Source organism: Vespa crabro, chromosome 22, assembly GCF_910589235.1.
Source record: "Vespa crabro chromosome 22, iyVesCrab1.2, whole genome shotgun sequence".
NCBI classification, from domain to species: domain Eukaryota; kingdom Metazoa; phylum Arthropoda; class Insecta; order Hymenoptera; family Vespidae; genus Vespa; species Vespa crabro.
Window position 1 is genome coordinate 3,969,493 of NC_060976.1, and position 22,595 is coordinate 3,992,087.

The 22,595-nt window shown below is 39.5% G+C and overlaps 1 protein-coding gene across 8 annotated transcripts in view; it reads right to left on the bottom strand.

Annotated features, from left to right (window-relative positions):
- LOC124431718 (zeta-sarcoglycan) overlaps positions 1 to 22,595 on the bottom strand; it is a 156,335-nt gene that overhangs the window by 44,887 nt on the left and 88,853 nt on the right. For 7 of the 8 annotated variants that reach the window (XM_046979918.1, XM_046979917.1, XM_046979916.1 and 4 more), the window contains one exon: positions 2,439 to 2,497. In XM_046979918.1, the coding sequence (XP_046835874.1) occupies positions 2,439 to 2,497 (59 nt within the window). The remainder of the gene's footprint in view (positions 1 to 2,438; positions 2,498 to 22,595) is intronic. The other variant, XM_046979923.1, reaches the window with a different exon arrangement.

Sequence of the window (22,595 nt, forward strand, 5' to 3'; positions counted from 1 at the left end):
CTCTTCAATTTTTGCCGTTTAACAGTTTCCTTCGTAATGCTCGTAAAAAGAACAACGACGAAGACTAAGCGAAAGATGATGAATAATCTTAACGTTATGAGAATTAAATCGAGCTAAAAAATGCGGAATAAAAATTTAATTTACTCGTAGATATGATAAAATCGATTTCCATAATTCGTGTCTACATGTTTATAAATGCAACGAATCGTGGTATATCTGGATTTAAAACGGCGTACTCTTGTTACTCGTTAACGATAGTTGGATAGCTTATACTTTTGGAGAAGGTGCGTTTTCCGTCAACGAAAAACAAATAGCGTTCGCGCTCGTATCCCACGCTCTCGACATTTTCCATCGTACGTAACAATCGATATCGGAGAGATAATGAATAAACGAGGAAAAAAAAAAAAAAAGAAAAATAACAGAATTCGTATCAATCGAAATCAGTTCTATGCATTCGCCGTCGCAAAACCACACATTAAAACTGATCGGAAAAAATAGGACTCGTGCAAAAGTATCCAATAGGAAATATACATTTGTAATATTTTACTTTCTAAATAGAAATATTTTTAACGACACTTACACTTTTACGTTCGGAATCAATTATATTCCCTATAGTATCGTCGAAATGAGAATGTAATTATTCTTCAAGTTGAAAAATATCCATTACTATTTTTGGCAGTATGATGAGAATGGGTCAGCGAAGAGAAACCAATCGATCACGCGTTTCGTTCTCACAAAATTGTAAAAAAATGTCCCGTTTGAAATTTGTTCGAGTTCGAACAATCCATGTATCAAAGAAGGACATTCTGTTTGAAACAATGTACTTCTTTTTTTATTAATCGGAATAGACATTCGAAATATAGTCTACGTTATTCCATTCGACAAAGTTAATTTCGTTAAGATACTTTTGTAAGTTGATTTATAAAGAAGTAACATATTTCGTATATGAAAATAGATAAAAATTCGTCGAAAGGAAATATTTATCCAAGGTGAGAATGATCGAAGGAAAAAAGAAGGAGTAAGCAAAAGGTAAAGGAATTGCAAAGTTCTGAATTGTTTTTTTTTTTTTTTTTTTCACACAGCCATTTGTCAAACTGACGACACGTAATAAGAAAAACGAAGAAACGCGTATATTTCGTTCTCGTCTATTCTCGTTTTTCGACGTTTCCTTCGTGCCCGAGCAGCAATTTTTATTTATATACATATATGGTCTTTACCGATATCTCCAATCTTTGCCAACGCCGAACTCTAAACGCTTACCGACCTATGTTGCGGCACGCGTTGCACCTGGGAATCACAGGGTGTAACGAAAGATAATCGGTTCGACCTACTAGCTGTTTGGTTCAAATTACATCGAGGTAGTAACAACGAGAATCGCCTACGAATTTCAACATGAAAAGTATCAAAACGGATATCAGAAATACAAGCACGATCGTTCAAAGGGACAACGAGTTTGCGGGTGTGCGTGCCGAGATGTTGGATGAAAAGGGTTTTGTGCGCTTCGAATGTATTTTCGACGGCTTTAACGCGAGCCGTTTTCTAATGCCCATAAAACTCGTCGATTTTGAAAATGATTACAGCAGTGCTGAGTACAGATATGTAGGTAGTTAGGTAGATAAAACGCATAAAATCCGACTGCAGGGGACGATGGCGAAATGAAACGGAGGGGAATAATAAAACCGGAGTTCATCGTCGGATCGAACGACGACGACGAGGATCTTGATTTTTACTGTCGTTCAATATCCTCTTCGGGCTTCGAATATAGATCGAGAGTCGCAGCGCTTCCTTTGGTGGTCCATAGGGCTAGTGCATTTTCAAAATAGCTTCGGAGGAATGGATATTGTGGTTACGAGACGAGAATATACTGGCCGTCACACGGAAATCGATATACCGAGCGTATAGCGAATGGGATTTCCTTACTACGATCAAATCCTTCCTTCCTATCTTTCTCTACCTAGGCGAGAAATACCGAAGGATACTCTCCCTTCTCTGTTGCACGCATCGCGATTTTCAGCGAGACGAGTTCGATCGCTTTCCCGCTTAAATTCATCCTCTTCGCATATCTTTTATCGGAAAACTTTTTGCTCCTTGATCTTCGCTAGAGCAATATTTACGTTTTCGAGGACTTTATCGTTATCGTACGTAATCGTTATTAAGTTCACATTCGTCGTAATCGCAATTAAGTTTGAGAATGTATAATAGAATAGCGAGAAGATCTTGGAGAAAATAAGTCGTTATTCCGGTCTCTCCGATACGACTTCGACCTGGCAGCCGTTCAACTTTTCCAAGAATTCTATGCGATAATTTTAGTGACGCCATGTGCACCGGTTGCACTACTAAAATTATTCCCATCTTGAAATGTAAAGAACAGATACGGAGGAAGACAATTTGTAAAGTTTCAAATTAATTGTACCTAATCGAAACGTCGAACGACTCACCTCACTTTGCTTTGCTCCGAACGTGGTGAATCCTCCGGCGACTTATATCTCTTGCCTGGCTGTAACAGAGAAGAGAAAAAAGGAAATAAATAAATCGATAAATCATCGACTTGGTCGATCAATTGCTCGTGGCAAGAGCAATCCTCTATGATACACTTTCAACAAAATAAAGTAAGCGTAATGTTCGTTATTGCAAAAACCAATCACGGACTCGTTACATTATAATGCTTCACCGAGCAACGGCGACTTTGATAAAAAACAAGCAGATCTCCCGCGCATTCGGAATCGTCGAATAGCCGCCACTAACCGTCAGCCCTGTTGGTGCGCCGATTTTCCGTAAATGACGCGCGTGCCGAGTTAACAACGTTGAAAAGCCCTGGGAATAAAATTTTTGTCGATGGCCGAGCGATGTTTTGACCGATCAGAAAAACGGCTTCGTCCAAACCATGTGCCGGTGCGGCCAACCAGTTGGCGTATTTTCATCGAGCGATACGCATTATGAATTCACGCGTTACCATTCGATTCGTTACCTCTTTCAAGTGACCCTAATATTCTTCTTCCTACTATTACGATAGAGACGTACAACTTGTCATATTGTTCTAATTGACATAAGTTTTCACACGAATTAATATTTATACGTTTAGATTTTTTTTCTTTTTTAAGAATTATTACTCATTTCTTCGTTGCGAGTCGGTACTCTGTAAGTTCTTCTTTGATAAAGAGATAAGATGAAAGGCAAGAAAAAGAAAGTAAAATAGAGATAATGTAAGAAAGACAAACATGCGATCGATCGCGAATGTATGTTCCGTGCATCAAGTGTTTCCAGTTCAAGCGGATCTAATGGCAATTGTATGGAGAGTGCTTTGGCGTTCTATCGGTTGCAGGCATTGTAAGCGCGGGCTTAGGGCTGATGTGAAATCAGCCTAATCACCGGGAAGTGTCGCCACTACACGGTGCTAATCCGATCGCAGATGCTCCTTTCGTTCTCTCTCTCTCTCTCTCTCTCTCTTTCTCTCTCTCCCTTCATTCGCTCTCTCCCTTTCACTGTCTCCGACTGTCCATCCACTCGCATCCGGCCATGTCCCGTTTGTTCCCCTTCTTCCTCTCTCTCTCTCTCTCTCTCTCTCTTTCTCTCGCTCGCTCTACATTGCTACTCGCTCATCGCGTTTCACCCGCAGTGTTTGTTTGCGGCTACGTTAGTGTATCCTAATCGTGGTCGGCCTGCTTTCGTCCGAAATCTGCGATTGACGAGAACTACGCGTTGAATTAAACAATAGGGACTCGCCTGTCTATCTTGTGCACGATTTCAACGTTTCCATTTGAATAAACAAGAAACGAGTAATGGTAGTCCTTGTGTACGTAAACAGTACGGTGCAGAGTATTTCGTTCGTCTTCGAACGAATTCATTATTCTTCACGACTTTAGGCTAATGTTTTAAAGAAACATTATAGAAAGCTATATATTCGAAACGTGGCTTAGAGCAGACATTTCATTGTAAATCGCTTCTCTGCACATCTATAGGGAAGTGTCATGAAATTCACTGATGATGGACGCTTTCAAACCCGTACGAAATGCGGGACTATAACGATGCATCATTGAATTTAGTTATCTTCGCCAGCAGGAATCACAGGACGATCGAATATTCAAACGCATGTGAATTGTCTCGCTTGTTCGATTCGAAAGCGTGTAATTTCATTTATCTTTTTTTTCTTTTTTTTTCTTTTTATGGTTTGGTCAATAATTCAATCAAGCTCTAGTTAAATCTGCTCTTTTTGTTCACGCAAAAGGCACAAGTGAAGTATACAGGACGTCTCGTATTTTTCGTTCGAGTCTCAAGAGTCGGTTTAAAAAGATGAGGAAGAAAGAGGGGAAAAAAAGCAGAGAAAAAGCGTTGAATAAAAAAAAAAGGAAAAAGAATAAGGGATAAAGGTAAAAAGAGAGAAAGAGAGAGTAGGAAAAAGCGCGGGAAAAATGAGAAAGGCGAAAGAAAAAGAGCCGTGCGTGGAAAAGAAGGAAAAACGGTGTCGGCATGAGCGGAGGAGGTAAATATTTTTAAAGCGAAGAACGCGCGCGTTAGAGAGAGCCCCTCTCTAATTAGCTTGGTATACGAAGTGGCTTTTTGTTTAATTAACACGCTTGTAGTAAACTACAGCTACGTACTGCCTAACCCCTACCTGCTCGTTTCTTCTACAAGCCCATATTTTATACTCTCCTTTTTCAACCTTCAACGTGTCTTCCTCCTAACACTCGCCTTTCTCATTCTCTCTCTTTTTCCTCTTACCCTCCCTTCATCTCTTTCTCCTCTTTTCCTCAACGTCGTACTCGCTTTTCGTGATACATTCGATGAGTATTAGTTTGCTTAAAATTCGTATTCAAGGGTGTCGAGTTTAAAAAGGGTGTCCTCAAACGAACGAGTTCGTGCGAGCAAACGAGCTTTCTCTTTTCTTTTCTTCTCTCTAGTCTTCTTTTTCAACGAGCTCGAATGCGTTAGGCAACAAAAGGCGAGACTTTCGATATCGTACTTCAATCGATTTTCTCTTTTAGCTTTTTTCAAAAGAAGACTACTTTGATTTCAATGACTGATTAAATCTCGACTCTGATAATTTTAATTCTATCAAAGTTACTTTTAGCTCTCTCTCTCTCTCTCTCTCTCTCCCTCTCTCCCTCTCTCTCTCTCCCTCTAACTCTTGAAAGTATTTGAAATTCATTAAAAAACAAAGTGAAATTTCGAAAAAAAAGAAGATATAATGTCACCTTGTATTTTTTACAATGACCGTGGACGGAGTTCTTCAATAACAAGTTCTCCTGTTTAAGATAGGACAAATTTGACCTAGCTCGTGCGTGCGAACCATTTGCGTGGCATTAACACGGAATAAAATGAATAAGCGATTTCGAGACCAAAGTCGAGGTGAGAGTTTCGTTAAAGGCAGCACGATGACACGCGAAACTGCGTTTAATCCTACGCAGGCACGGACTACGAGCCACGATTCGGTTCGGTCTGCGAACAGTCTCGGTGTCGCTGGACGTTAAGTGCAGGTGGTGTGCCGTATTTATAGCTTCACCGTGACTCCTCTTTCTTCCTCTTTCTACCTCCTCCATCTTCTCATTCGACGTTGTTGCTTTATCCTAAAATCCTTCGCTTGCAGCTACCATGTTAACTATTAGCTATTAACGTTAGTAAACTTTCGAGTCTTCCTCGAAGATTAATTAAAGTCGTTCCATAAATGATTAAGAGTTATAATGTAATGGCGTAAAATGGAAAATGATAGGTAGGCAGCACACTACTAGACAAAATTATTCACTATTATTACAATTATCTTTTAATAATAATTATTACATTTCCCTTATCATGAAAATATCGAAGTCGATAATAGTATTATAAGAAAAATGGTATTACGAAAGATAAATATTATCGGAGCAAGAGACAATCAAATATTTAAAAGATGAAGGATGAACTTTGGAGATGGCTCTAATAAAATTGACTCTCGACGTTTACGTGTGAGAAATCATTCAGATGAATCGTCCATTTTAAATCTTCCCGCGTTACGCCCACGGAATAATCGCGATAATCGTACTGCGTCACGAATGGTATATATATATAGATGAAAGAACTAGCTGCTCCCGTAGTATGGTTGCCTTAACGAGGAGACTTCCTCGAGAAGTGGTCGAGTCGGCTCGCGAAGGGTTGCTAAGAGGGGTGCATGATAGGAAAACGCGAAAGTCGAGCGGTCAACACTTTTACCCTCGGCCGTCTCAACGCCATCAGATAACATTCCGTTTTCGTCGTAGTAGTCACTTTCAGCCGGTGTTAAAACGGCGGCCGCTGTACACGCCGTGGTTAAACGGTTAAAGTCTTGTCCGAACTCGGTGAAACTCATTTGCTCCCGTACCGGTTATCTCTTCGTTGAGATCTTTCCTTCTCTCTCTCTCTCTCTCCCTCTCTTCCCTTCGAACCCTGTTGCCTTTACACTCACACCATCTTCTTAACCTTCCGCTCTCTTACACCGATCGTTCTCGACTATTCTATCTGATTCTTTTCCTTTTCAACCCTCACAAACCTCTTCCATAGACTCCTTTGTACTCCGATTAGTTCTCTGTTTCGACTGCACAGGCCAAATTAATTTCGCTCGCCTCGTCGTTCGAGATACTGCTAATAGTGCGATCATACTGCGATTATGAATAAAATGTCGCTTGCGAAAAAAAAAGCGAAAGATATTAAATGTCTTTTTCTCTTCCTTTTTCCTAAGATATAGAATCGTACGGAGAACGCTTAAGTTATACTTTCGACGAGAGTTATAATAATTTGTAATCCATTTGTATGAAAGTAGAAAGAAACCCATGAGAGTTTTTCAAAGATCGTCTTTGAAAAGTGGAAAGAGATTCGATGCTTTAAGAAAGATGACAATTTTTCTTTTGCTCATACACACGCACCCATTCTCTCTCTCTCTCTCTCTCTCTCTCTCTCTCTCTCTTTCTCGCTTTCTATGACATCTTTCCGAACGCCGACAGTGGACCCAGCAGCACCTACTTGCCGGAAAAAGGTCGATGATCGATGGTGTTTCTACGGGAACGTCGCTGTTTGTATACCATACCTCTTATGATCCAACGTGAATTTATCGCTAGAACGTTGCCAAAAGTTCTCAGAGTTCAAGGAGGACGCGATAGAAAAAAGAGGGGAAAGAAGAAAAAAAACGGACCAAGTCACCGTCATTTATATCTTGAACATTCGCGGTTTTCAGATCCTTGAAAATACCAAGGTATGGAATTTTTCTTATGGAAAGAGAAATAAAGGTGGAGAGAAGAAGGAAGCATGTTTCGAGTTTTCAGAAGCATTCTATATTTTCCCATCGAATTCACGATAGGAAAGCTGAAAGAAGAATCGAGTAAGAGAAACATTCGTCGACAACAGCAAAACTAGAACGATACTCATGAATAATTTCATTCGGTTATATACAAGAAACATCGGGCACCCTTTTTCCTCTTCTCATCGTCCTTTACTTTTCCCCTTCTGTCAGAGCATTCGATTGAGCATCGTTAAAGGGCAATGATCGACGATTCACCGTAACGGCATCGGCCCCGCGAGACTGCTTCGCACTGAATTTACAATCAATGCACTTTCACAGAAGCGTATCGCTGATAAAAATACATTATCAGCGTTCATAATCATTTAACGGAAATAGCAACGCGACATATTTAGACGCTTGATTACGATTGAATTTTATTGCGCTGGGTAGTACAATTTGTAAGGCGTTCGTTTATCGGCACTGATTTATCGTACTTTTTGGTTAACTAGAAAATAGAAATAGTAAAATTCGCCGGTCATCGATTATTGGTAGAGGATAGATTGAGGATTTTTTCAAAGATAAAGCTAACGGTGAACTATCGACTCCTCCTTTGTCGTGACGAGATAATGACCGACGTAATAATGCTCGACGATGTCCAGAGACGATCCTCATACAGTACTCTGCAAGCAATATGGGTCTCGCAAAACACAACGTCGGCTTGGTCTCTCCCAGTGAAACAAGGAGGAAGCAATGAGACCATAGGAAGAGGGACGATGTTCGCTGGTATGTGTCACATAATCATGCACGTCACAATGGTATTCCGCTTGTACGTACGAGCGTTCTCTGTATTGGAACATCGACCGACTGAATAGGAGATACTCACGTGCCGGATAGTACGAGGATATAGGATACCTGTATGAGACACTAACAGCAGCCACTGATTATTGCAACCCCTATAGCAAAGAGCAGCGATCTACTGTCTCTCTCCCTATTCTAGGCCTGTCATCGTATTCGAGATAACGAATATCTGGTGTTTTAAATCGACTAACACTTGATCACCTTGGACTCTATCGGTGGATACATTCGAATTACACGAGTACGACTATTATTTGAGAAACCATCAATTTGCAATTAACGAGAGAAAAAGAAAACTTTCTCTTGAAAATAATAATAAGAGCCGACGTTTCGCTACACGAGAATATATATAAAGAGAGAGAGAGAGAGAGAGAGAGAGAGAGAGAGAGAGAGATGACGACCAAAGAAAATGGAGTTAGCGAAGAGATAAGAAGATCGTACAAAGAGGAGAGCAATTGGAGAGCGGGCAGATTTCAAGACGGACAATCCGTTCGATTGAATCTGAATCTCACAAGTGTCCTTGAGCGACACGTCTTGCCTTTTCGAGCCGACCCTCTGCCCACCATGAAGAATCGAGAAAAGTAGACGAAGAGAAAGACTTGTAGAAGAATACGAGGCGCGAGGTACGAGGCTATGCTCGAACGAACGAGAGAAAGAGAGAGAGAGAGAGAGAGAGAGAGAGAAGGAGGTCGACTGGAAGAGCAACAGGTGGCGACGTCTAGCTAGCAGGCAAGCACCCCCCTATAGCTTCCATCGCAACTTCGCGCCTCCTCCTCTTCCTCCTGTTCCCATCGTTCCACCTCCAAGCAGCACCTCCAGGCAGCACCTCCAGCAGTACCGGGAGCTGCTGTCTCTACCCTACGAGCTGATCCCAGAGAGATAGCAAAAATGTTTAATGGGGTGAACTCGCCGGAAAATACCAGGCGACCCGCGTTGCCTTGTAACGCCGCCCTGAAAATGTCGTTTCCCTCGATCAGTTTCGCATTAACGACCGAGCCTCTGCTTATCGGAACTCCTCCCTCCCTTCCTCCTTCTCTTGGTGTCTCACTCTTTAGTATCGCGAATAGCACGGATTCTCCTTTCGCAGATAGGGTACATTAACCAAACGTAATTCAAAACGTTCTCTCGCTCGCACGTCGTAAATACATAGAGTGGTGACAGTGAGAGATAAAGACGAGAAAGTATAAAACGACTTTTGTGATTTCGTGACGACAAGAAAAGAAGACGTTAAGAGTTTTAAAATACTTTTCCTTTTCTTTTTTTTCTTTTTTTTTTTTTTTTTTTGTTTTAGAATCATCGACCAACAGAATTGCGTGAAAAAGGAAGAAGAGAAATGGAAAAGAATTATCTTTTACAGATTTTAATCTTATAAAAAGCGTACCGTTCTGAGAAAGATAGATAGGAACGAGATGCGAAATTTTCCATTGAAATTTATACAATCTCGTTGGTGTAAAGTTCTATCAGCGAAATAACCACGTGCGTTTCCACGCGATTAGTCACGAAAAATTATTTAAGTCACCTTCATGTTTTTCGAGCTCATAAAGTTAAATTTAAAGGCGATATAAAACGGAGGTTTATATTCGCCGTTGATGAAAATAATAAAAATTCTTTTCTCAATGCTCTCGCATTTCGGAAAACTTTAAACTGCGGTAAAATTTTTAGTACGATGTTAATTTAGTCAGAATTAAATATTTGAACATGGAACATACGACATTTTCGAAAAGCGGAAGATTCTAGTTGATCTTCATTTTCGTTCTATCCCCTCCTTTCTTTTGATCTGTCTCTCTTTCCTTCATATAAACCAACTCGGTTTTGCATCTCAAAGTGACCGAAGAGCATGAAAAAGAAACGTGCAATAAATGTTACCGAGGTCCTTTCCGGCTAGAACCCTCCGGGCTGTCTCTCTCTCTCTCTCTCTCTCTCTCCCTCCCATTTTCTAGACAAAAGAATTCCAGAGGGAACGTGAGATTACACGACACGAATGGACTCTTTAATAGAAACATTTCCAAAGTACCGGTAAACAGATGATTTCATCTAAATCTTTTCCATTGTAAAATTAGAAGAAAAAATTCAAACGAAAAGAAATTAACCATTAACGAATTCATTTTGCAGAATTTCTGAAAAAGACCACGCCAATTTTTTTATCCCCGACGATGTCAAATTAGAAAAAAATTTTAAAAAAAGAATTACAGGAACGAGCGAAAGGAGTATAGAAGAGAAAGAAAGAGGAAAAGAAATCTGAAACTACCCGCAGTTTGAACAAGATGAAACAGGAAAGAGTCTCACTTCTTATGCTAATATCCAAAGCGATCCACCGACCACTTTCATAAAGAAGACGATGCTTTTCCTATTTGCGAAATAAGACCGTCGAGTTTGTTACAGAGGCTGGTTGGTGGTAGTGGCGTTTGTGGTAGTAGTAGACGGAGGGTCGGCCGACAGGGTGGTTTTGGTACTTGCGATAGAAGGGGTTGTTATGCTCGCGGCATCTGCCACCACGCTATCCGATATACGATACTTTGTTTGCCGAGTCTCGCGGCTGGTTTTCTACGTAGGCGCTTGTATATACGGAGTTACCTTTCAGTCTCATTCCCTTTTCGATCCACCCGTGGCAGGAAGGGCTTGAGATTCGTTGTTGCGGTTTAACTGAATAAATCTGAATACCCGAGGTCGACGACGCGCATTTCCGCTAAAGTCCGATATTTTCTTTTCTCGAAACTCAAGCCTGAATATTGTTGGAAGGGGAAAATTTGCTCGACACGAAAGCTACAAGATATATCTGCAAATGAGAGGCTCAATGAGTATACTGTAATGATTTCTTTTATAGTTTAATGAAAAAGGTGAAACTCGTATATACGGGAGAATAAATTCATTAATAATATGAATAAAAAGAAGAACGTAACGTGGATTTTATTGAACTTGATAATCCAATCTTCTTCTTTAAAAATCTTTTACGCGTTATCAAAATTGAATGAACAAAATGTTAATTAAAATTAATTGTAAAACTTTTCTCCTACAATGAAAAAGCAATACGTACGAATTATTTGTCTCAATGAAAGAAATTAGGATAAATTATAGATTGTCGCGATTCGATATTCATATATTTCGTAAAAATTCGTGAACGAAAGCAAACAAACGAAGGCGAAAGAAGAAAGAAAAAGAATTTAAAACCTGTCGCATCGTAGGAAAAAAAAGAATTTAAAACGTGTCGCATCGAAGAACATAGCTAGCAATCTCACATGCAAATTGAGGGGTAGGAGGAAGTTGAAACGTGGAGAACGAAGGGGCTGAATAGAATGGAATGGGGTGGTCAGAGAGATGAGGGGGGGGGGAGGAAAGGAGAGAGAAAGGTGAATTACTGAAAGAAAGAGGTGGGTAAGGAAAAGAAGAAGTAGAAAGAAAGAAAGAAAGGAAAGGAAAGAAAGAAGGAAGGAAGAAAGGAAGGAATAAGAGTAGGAGGATACTTAGGGAAAAATTTGTTCTCTTAAGATTTCTCTATGCAAATCTCGTACCTTAGCGTTCCCTTGGCCGCACAGCCGTGCAGGTTACATTTGCATTTTACATCTACATTCATACCTGAACGGTGCTACTAAGCCTTAACACACAGGTGTGCGCCCGCGTGCATTCCCTGTCTCACGTTTTATTAATGATCCGTAAGTGTCGCTAACCGAGGCGAACAAGAAACGACAGGAGAGTGGGAAAGAGATAGATATGTATGTAGGTGTGTCTCTCTCTCTCTCTCTCTCTCCCTCTCTGTGTGTGTAAGTATTCCAATTATTGTTACACCATTAATGGTTTCACGACGATTCTCTCTTATGAATAACGAATAATTTTATCTTCTCTGCTCACATTCATAGAAATAAAATGCAAATAAAATGTTGCTTTTTCTTAATATTAATAAAATACAAGATAAAAATGCTTTGAGAGAATAAATGAAAGAGGCAAGGAGAGAGAGAGAGAGAGAGAGAGAAAGATAAGGAAGTTCGTTCGCAATTGCGAGAATAACGACATCCCTCTGTGAATGAAAGGTACCGTTTTCATTAGCGAATGGAATGTCTCTTAACTAAGAATTGTTCCTAACTCGAATGCTTCTCAATCTACTTTATCTCTATCCGTTAACTTGGAATCCATTGGACATGCCATTTGTTCCCTCTTGCATCGCCCAAATTATGAACGATTTGGATTATCCGATGAAGATTCGATGAGAAAATGAATAGTAAAGAATAAAAAGAGAAAAAGATATTTTCACAGTGAAACTTGTATTATAGTTTCAGAAAACAAAAAGAAAAGGGGGAAATGAAGGATAGAGAGAGAGAGAGAGAGAGAGAGAGAGAGAGGAGAGAGGGAGAGGAAAGAAAGGAATAATGTGATTCCGCTTCCGCAAAAATGGATAGAATCACGTGGAAAAGTTCGTTTTGCACCTCTCGTAACTAACTTTCGTTCTCGCTCGTTCCACTCTTGTCGTCCTCGTTTTTTTTTCTATCCATTTTAGTCGGAGAATCGGCTCGAGTCTCGCGTCCACTGATTTCGTTTCCATGCTGAACCTTCGTCGTTACGTCACATTCGTCAGGGAAATTAAATAATTGCATGATAATCCCGTGGATTACATTCCAGTGGAATCGAGTTTGCAAATTAAAGGGTAATTAATCCTACGCATCCGAAAAATTTGCACGGCCAAACTCTGATGGTAAATAATTTACGTATCTAATAAAAGCTCGGTGACGGATGTTGCTTGGCCGAGAAGTCGCTTTCGCTTTTTTCCAATTTATTTTCATAACGTTGAGGATGAGACAGGATAAGAGACAGAGGCAGAGAAAGAGAAGAGAAGAGAAGAGAAGAGAAGAGAGAGTAATAGGAACGTACGGACCGATTCATATAGCGTTTGCTTTTGCCGCTTGATAAACTTTGTGGTAGATTTCTATAGGAAACCACCATTTCGAAGAGATCCACTTCGAGAGAGTAATTATCTCGTGAGCACCTTTGAAGTAGCCAGTGAACTATTTGGAGGCAACTAAACGAAGATGGTTCCACGGTCTGCCTTCTGAGATAGCTGATCGAGAACCGAGCACGTTTCTTGTAGTTATTACGTAAGTTATGGCTAAAAGTCTACGAATGAGACAAGGTTATTCGTTTCGAACGAAATTAGAAAAGCGTTACGTGCTAATTCAACGATAAAAGTGTCTGCACGTTAAATCGAAGGTTAGCTAGATAAGTAAGTATCTATTTATCGATGTATCGAGATGCATTGGCTTTTTAAGAAAAGATTAACGTTAGACGACTAAGATCGGTCTTTTCAGGAAGAGTTTTTAATTACGACTAAAAATCAAGTTTACTCGATCGGTATTGAGATTGTCGACGAAGGAGACGATTATTAGATTTCCAGGGCAACAAGCTTGCTCTTCGAAGGAGGGTCGAGTGGAGAAGGAGGACGCGGAGGAGTAAGAAGAGGACGCGAGAGAAAACCGGCTAAATAGTCGACGGTACGATTCGAGAAAATGGTAGAAGGGGATAAAACTATTTCTCTTACTTTTACGGCTCGTCGGTTGTGATTTGAATACGCTAGTGAAATACTCAGTTAGCGGCGCGTGCCCCGAATGCCTGATCGCTCTTGTTGGAATCGGTTAAAGGAGCCACTCGTTAACTTCGTTCGAACGACATTAGGCGCAGCTCTCGTCCTCGCCTAACTCGTTCTACGATCGGTCGATACGCTCTCTCGAAAAAGTCGAGTACTCGAAACTCGAGCAACGAGTACACTCAACAATAGATTCTTATTCCTATCGAACGAGCGATGGTAATGATTACGAATGCAAAAAAAATCTGACAATAATTGCTAGAGAGAGAGAGTATTACTTTGAATAATTACTTAGGGTTAAAATCACGACGTGTATTCCTAATCGTGACGATAATTCAATGATTTGATATAATTCGGTATTTAAATGAAGTTAAAATAGTTTGCAAGAGCGATTTGTCTTAGAGAGTTTGGTGCAAGTACGCGACGTTCCATAGCGGTGCATCTCTCATGTCATATTATCGTAGACACACGGACTCCCGCACACCAAATACGCTTTCGTAACGATGCATCGTAGCTTGCATGAGTAATTTCGACTATGCGCGTTCGCCTATAGGACGTTATTGGAAACTGCTTTGATACAAATTCGAGATAACGAGACACGGAAGGGGCCTCTCGTTGCCGCGTGAAATCCCAAAAACGAACGTATTTGTTAGACTAAAATATCGTGTCCAAATTTTCAAATAACAATTTGCTTTAATAAACGATTCGCTTTATTCTAATAAAGAAGATCATTGTAATTTTACGCGTGCAATCATCTAATTGATAAAACAACGTTAGTAATAAAGTTCACATTTTTCAAATGGAGAAAAAGAATGCATGACAAAAAAATGCGCGTGTATACGTGTACATGCGAGAATTCAAAGAAATACTTTGAAAAGCGGAAGTAAGCGATGTGACGGTCGACTTTTGAAATTAACTATCCGATTTACAAGGGCTTTTCACGAAAAGTACTTTCTCGTCAATTTCTCTTACAACTAATCAAAACTTCCTTCCCGTTTTCGCAAAAGAAAAAGAAAGAGGAACAGTTCTATTCGATTTGAGAAGCACTTTGATTCATCCCTTCGTTTACTCCTGAATGATCAACAATAATTTTCTCTCGGTCCTCTCAAAGCGTTTCTAAAAAAAAAAAAAAAAAAAAAAAGAAAAAAAAGAAAGAAAAAGTCCTGCAGAAGAATTCGTTTATTTGTTTGCTGCTGACGTTGATATAAACTACGTGTACAGGATGAGAGCGAGAGCAAGAGAGAGAGAAATAGTGAAAGATTTTTGCACAAGAAAGGTAAGCACGCGAAAAGTTTCCGCGTATTTTAAAGCACATATCCGGCTTACTGGCCAGCAATATCGCGAAAAGTATTTCATAGAGAGGTATAAAGCTTCCCAGCGTCGATCTGTATCCGTCCGTTGAATTATTAAACCATTCGTGGTATCTACGTGGCACAAAAGTGTGAACCTCGCCTGAAAACCACAGAATGGCTTTAATCTTACTGCAAAACGATTTTCCAGCTGTCACAGAATGATTACTTTAAAGCTAGTAAAGACGATAATATCGATACTTTGAACAAAACTTTGAACAAAACTTATCCGTTATATTTTAAAGCGATGTATGATATCATGAAATCTTTGAAATGTGTAATTAAACGAAATTTTCAAATTCTATCCAGTGAATCTTCTATTCAGCGAACAAAGTATCGAACTCCGTTGAATCTAACGAAGCAAAAGTTTATTAGTTCCTTTTTCTCTTTCGTTAAACGCACAGGCGAGGAAAATCGATGGTATATCTGGCGCGTAGGTTTTGAAAATGAAATAAAGAACAGTCTCCCTTTTCATTCGATCTCGCAGGAAGGAAACCACGAAAGTACCGACATGGTAGCTCGGCTCCAATCGGTGAGTTTGAGAACAAAGTCGATATTAAAATCAATCCATCGTCGTGTGCGAGAGAGGAAGAGTTCGACTGAGTTTGTAACCTTAAGAGTTTCACCTTGCTCGTCTCTCTCTCTCTCTCTCTCTCTCTCTATCTATCTATCTATCTGCTTTCGTTTCACCTCGTGCCAACTATATATTGAACTTCAGTCAAGTTTACTCTTCTATTTGCGTTTCACCGCATCACCACGGAGGGTTAAGAAAGCTCGGCACGAAAAGAAAAAAGAGACAGAGAGCGAAAGAACGAACGAAACTCGATGAGATGATCTCTTCGTAGCTTTAAGTTGCACACTTGCGTCCCAAGTAAGTACTGGAATTCTCCTTTATCGTGCGACGAATACCGTCTTCTCTCCTCGTTCTCTCTCTCTCTCTCTCTCTCTCTCACCTTCTTCGTCCCATTTCGTACTTATTCGCTCTCTTCTTCCGAAATGCAAGTACATTTAAAGTATGCCCGTGGAAAATTTGTAATTAACGTTAATGGTAATCTTTTATCTATCTCAAATGAAAGTTTGGAACATACAAATTTCTATTTCTCGTTATCAATGTCACTTCGTTTTTATTTTTATATTGCACATTTTCCCATGCAAATAAATTTTATTTAACTGTGAATATTCAAATGTCTATATCCTCACAGTTCTATGGGCGTTTTATTACATTTAGTTTAATTAGAATATTAACAAATTTACATTATATTGTAGCTGTTCATCGTTCACATGTACTAGTTTCCCTTAATTGGATACGCGTTCGCGTGTTACAACGATATATTGAAAGTGATAATTGGGAGACTTCAAAAATACGAGATGCAAGTATTTCTTTTTTTGCTTTTTCGTTATCGTTAAAGCTTCGTAACTATAAATAACATTTTGCTATAGTAGCGATCGAAAATTCGCCGCTTTTCCATCGGTTTTTCCATCTTTGTTCTGTGATTTTGGCCGGTTGATATTAATAATGTCGTTTTTGATTAAAAACGGCATCCGCAATGCTCAAAAATGCATATCGATGTTGGTAAATAAATAAATAAATAAATATATATATATATATATGTATGTATATGTATTAAATACATATAGTATTTCATTTTAGTGATCCAATTCTGTTACCATAAGTTGAAAAAATTAAAACAATAAATTCTTCTCTAAAATTTTATAAAAGCTTCTATCTTGCAAGGAATATTAATTATAAATAAGATCAGTAAAATGATATTTTTACGAGCAACGTGAAATTTTACAAAGAACTTACATTACGATGTATTTAAAAATTCAAGTGAATATATCTACGAATGCCGTCATTTTCTTTCGTTTCTGACACGAATTTCATTAAAGGTTAGTTATTCCTTAACCTTCGGTGTTCCATTTAATGCATAATTTCGCATTTACAATGACGCAAAATTCACGAAACTTTCTCGACGATCTTTTAAACGCGGGCAATAAAATCGTTTCGAAATTAAAGCGGTACTCGCGCAAGAATTCTCGCTTTAATTCGCACGACGTCTTTGTCGGTCGTTTTTCTTCTTAATTTCTTTTTTATTTACGAACGTGGACTACACGTGAATTTTCTCAAGTGTTGCTATTCCAGAGAGGCATCCTTTACGATTATTAATAGGAACATTATATTTCCTCGTAGTCAAGCGAAACAGTAAATCCTTTCAAAATAAGAAATACGAAGAAATCTTAGATCTCCATCGAGGAAAACTAATGTCGTGTCACGACTACTATAACCTTCGCACATTAACCGCGCGATGCTTATACCTCCTTCTTTTTACGTAGCTTAACATGCGAACGCTTAAAGAGTTACGTCATTAAAAAAGGTGGTATACGAGCGACGAGCATTAATTAAAAATAAGTCGATAAGGTGGTCGACTTCGTTGAACGTTCAGTCGAAGAAAACCAAGGAAATTCGAGTTTCAGAAGCGAATCATTATAACGGGGGAGATGAAACTACGAGGTCGTTGGGAAGATAGGGAAGGGACGAAGGGGTGTTGAAAAGGACGGTCGTCATTAAGGTTATACAAATCGGCGATCGGGCTCGGATGTTTAACGAGCACAGACTTTCGCGAATATTCACGACTGGGAGCAGCCCTCCGACCGGAAGCTCGAGACTTCTGTAGCAGTAAGGCGCGTAAATTAAACATTTCGCTAGTATTTTAAGCGCAAGACGGGGAATTCGTCCTCTTTAATGAAAAGCTTTCCAGTCCTTATTTTCGAAGAGCGCCTTAAGTTCGCGTCGTTTCCAGCAACGAGCCACGGATTATGATCGCCTAACTGCGCGGTAATTACGCTTAACCGGAAAAAGAAATAAATGCTCGTATTTTCGAAGGATCTTACATGTCTCGCAAAACTTTGTTGAAAAGAGAGAAAACAAATATTATCCTAATACCGTCGATATTTTCAATTATACTAATATTACTAATAATAATTTGTATTAATTATTTTGCACTTTAAATTGACAATATTTATGATTCACTTGGAATATACAATTTGTATATGTTCCAAGGGAGAATTACGCTTTGATGTGTCCGAAAATAACAGCTCGTATACGCCGGTAATTCACACCTAGTGAAAAATTTTAAATGCCTCGAGCGAAGAAGAGCGTCGTAATAATACGTCTCTCGCACGGTAAACATTAATTCAGCGATAGCAGTAGAAAGAAGGAAAAAAAAAAAAAAGAAAAAAAAAAAAGAAAAGATCCAATGCAAAGCCAAGTGAATTACTCTCGCCGTTGAAACGTCATGACTCGTTCGCATTTTTAACGATTCTATCTTGACTCGAGTAACTTTGACCTTTTCCTCTCTCTTTCCCCGTTTCACTGTCCACTCAAATCCTCTCTCTCTCTCTCTCTCTCTCTCTCTCTCTTTCTCTCATTGCCCACGTGCTTCTGCGTGGTTATTGATTAGGATCCGTAGTCGTGCTGCGTATTAAGGCTAAACAATTGATTGTACGTTCCAATAATCGTAAACAAGCATTAAACTTCCCTTAGGTATTTCATCAATTTGAACGACTTCTTAAGCTGAAGCGAGAGAGAGAGATAGAGATGCACAAGATCCGAGAGAAATGAAAGCGGGAAGAGCAATTTAATTTAACGACGTTGAAATCATTGAAATGAATTTCCTTCTTTATATATTATTTTTTTCTTTCCCTCTCTATACGTACACGTAGTTGATCTCTAATAATAAGAATAATAACGGGAGATAAGGAAATAGAATAGTAAATCTTTTGAGCATTCAATTTAAAAGTCCGTACGTGGTTCGAAAAGCATATATATGTGCGAGAGTTATATTTATAATTGGAGATTAATCGGACGCTAATTCGCTTCGGTAATACGAGGATCAAATAAGAGGTCATAGATGGGAATCGACGATGAAGATAGGAGAAAGTAAAGAAAGGAAGCTTCTCTAATCAGGATTCGTTCTACGCAAGCCTCTTCTCAATGCTTCGAGAGAAACATCGAGTGCCGGCAGTACATGGAAAATCGATTTCTTTACGGCGACTTTAGCGGAAGGAAGATCATAAAAGTAGCAATAACGGGAGGGTAACCGAACGTATTACTTGCGTATTTGGATAGGAAAATTCGAACGAGCCTTAGAATCTGTAATTAAACGGGACAGCTTTGAGTCGCATCGTGTTACCGCGTTGTACGTGCTACCCTTTACAGTTAGTCCGACCACGAGAGCTTTTCCACGCATAAAGCTTTAATGCTCGGTCCATTCTCTCTCTCTCTCTCTCTCTCTCTCTCTCTCTCTCTCTCTCTCTCTGCATCCTTCCCACAAATTTGTTACTCCTTTCTCACTCTCGCACTCTTGACCTCTCTGAAAATACACGGGACAACGGATACTTGAACGTCGAGCTTTCGGTACTTTTTTTCTATCTCTTTCGACGCGTTCACTTTTCCAATGGGACTCCATTTTTCTACAATGAAAATTTAAATCGCTGTCTCGCAGTTGAGAAAAGAAAAACATTGGATCTGACTTTTCATTTCTTTATTGCGAATGTAAAGCCGGCTATTGCCTTTTGTAGGTATGGATATTTTGTAACGTATAGCCAGCTGGCTGAATATACATAGTTTTAACTGTACTTTATACGATTCATCCGGCAATGTTATCGCATCGATCGAAACGAAATGCACGGAAAGAGCTTCGCAAGCCCTTTTTGCAAGCCGATGAACACTTTATAACAAACGTTGAACGTACGAAGACATTTATAACGTGGCAGTGATCCTTAAACGCGTTCGATTGCCTCGCGGCATACACGCTCGAATCGTTATTATCTAACGTTCGACTATTATACGCTGCTAGGGTTCAAGGAAATTATCCTACCACCTGAGTAAGCAATCCATTATCGATCTCAAAGGTAGTTTCGCCTAATCATTCTCTCGCTATGGCTTAGTTTCGCCAAGAACGTGTCTGGTTCTAAACCACCAATTCTATTTCGAATCGATCCTTTTATCCTTTTATCGAGGAACACGAAAGAAGCTTTTTTCGAACTTAACATTGTCTCCCATTGTATCCAAGCGTTTCGAGCTGTTCTCTCAAATGTCAAGGTGGAAAGAAATATCGCCGAGGAAACTACAAGGAAAGAAACTATTCCAAGATCACACTTTTGACCGATGCAAAAGTTTTACCATTACAAAGAAAAAAGAAAAGAAAGAGATTGAACGATCAAGCCATCGGTTTTTCTCAAGAAGATGTTCGAACTTGTCTCGTAGTAGAAAGCCGTTATTTGCTAACCGTAGATGCACGTGTACACGTAGCTATGTACACACGACATCTCACCAACGATCTATCGCGTTTCGAGTTAACGCTCTTGTTTCCACTTCTATCTTCGAAATATCACTGACTCGTCAAGCTACTCTTTCTCTCTCTCTTTCTTCATCGAGAGCATCCTTCCATTTTCAAGGAGAGCACGAGCCGAGAGAAATACGTAAATTACGTGGGTGGGTAGTGTGGCTTCTGGCGACGTGACTGCAGCTTCGTTCGTATTAAAGTTATGAATATAAATCACGAACCGCTCGTTCCCTCTTCTTTTTTACCTTCCTCTCTCCCTCCCACCCCCGCCCCCCGCCCTCTCTCTCTCTCTCTCTCTCTCTCTCTCTCTCTCTCTCTCTCTGTCTATCTCATACTCTTACACCCGTAAGAGGTGTACACGTAGCGAGGCCTTTCTTTGCATCTCTTTCCAAGCTTTTTCAAGGAGTCTATTTCTCTCTTCTTCATCTTTACCGTTAGCAACTTCGACAGCAAACTGCACCAACAACTCCTGATGTCAAAGTGCCAGCCCATTATTCACCTATGTCAGAGTTCATGTCTCTTTGGCACGCACCTTAGCTGTCAACGTACACACTTCCTATTCGCTCGCTCTCGCTACTACTACTCGATCGTTTCTCTTTTCGCTCTAACCAACCATCTCTTGTCCCGAGCGCCCTCGAAGGAGCTCTTTTCGAGTTCCCCAAGATCTATTCTCCTTCTCCTGATCTCCCTTCCTACTCTAACCTTCCTCCTTTTCCCTCCATCCTTCCTTCCTTCCTTCCTTCCTTCCTTCCTCCCTTTGGGATCGAGAGGTTGTTTATCAAGCGCACCGTGGACAGGAAATCTTCGTCGACGAGCACCACCGACGAGAACCACTTCGATAAATTCGATATCGGACATTCACGTGCTCTGCGAACCACATTCATCGAGTTTTATCGTTATTCTTACAAAAAGCTAATATACGAATTATATGTGTTTTAAATTTATTGATACTACTCGCTCGTTATTAGTTTATGAAATTAAAGAATCATTGTTTTGAAATATTTAACGGGATATGCTTTTGAAAGTAATGAGTATTTTGAATATTTATCGCTCTGAATATACACTCTGCTATTATCGCTTGTATCGACCAAACGTTACGCTTTGCAACAAAGAAACGAATTAATATTAAAATGACTTTACCACGATGAAATTAAAAAATAAAACGTAGGGTAGAATGGAAATAAACGGAAAAGGGAAAATCGCTTTGTGGAATAGGCGCTTCTTTGATTCTTTAACATAGTCACTTTTGACGAGCATTTGATGTCCGATAAAATGGATATTATAAAGGAAAGAACGTGGGATATTTTGTTCTCACAACGAAACGAGTATAACGGGAAAGTAACAAACTCGTTTTTATAATTGCGTCGTGAATTTGTTAAAACGTTCATTTAGTCGAATGTATGATATAACTCTTGGGCAAAGCTGCAGCAAGTTTTCTCATAACGCGATATTTGAATCGTGATCTTAGCAACTACTTTGATTCCTTCTTTCGTCTAAAAACTTTCGTCGATTATGATTTTGATTCGAGATTTACAATATTGATATATACCGTATATCAATGCATATGTAAAATACAATGAGTTGTATTAAATATCCGAATTGAATTTAGTAGAGAAAAGTCAATAGAACACAGAGTTATGATAAGAGAAAGTAAGCACGTTACGGGAGGGTGATGCAAGAAGATCGGTTTGTTTTCCTTCTGTTTCTTACTATCTCTATTTCTTGGCGGTGAGTCGAGAACGATGGCAGAGATATAACTACGTGCGTATCACGGAGAGAAGGGTCGAGAGAGATTCGAACGATCACGCACGGATGCGCTCTCGCGATCTGATACATCGCTGTTCCGAATCTGAAACGTATCGTTGGCACGATGTCATACATATCCGATGCCAGAAGCCATGCGCTCCTCTCTCATTCTCTCTCTCTCTCTCTCTCTTTCTCTTTTTTTTCGCTTCTTCGTTTCTTTCTCTAGCTCACTGCACCGAAGAAAGATTTTTCTTATGTCGAGATTCCTTCCAGGATACCACGATTTTTCAAACCCCTTTTTCTTTTTTCAATCCCGTCAACGAAAAATATCATTAGATTTCATCATTTATTTTAATTTTTTTTTTTCTTTCCCAGAGATTCTCGAAAAAGTAAACGCTTGACTTATCGAGTTTTCTATTGTAATATTTGAATTAATCGATCGATTAAAGTATTTGCTTCCTCTCTTTTTTTTTTTTTTCTTTTTTTTTTCGTTCAAACATAACCGA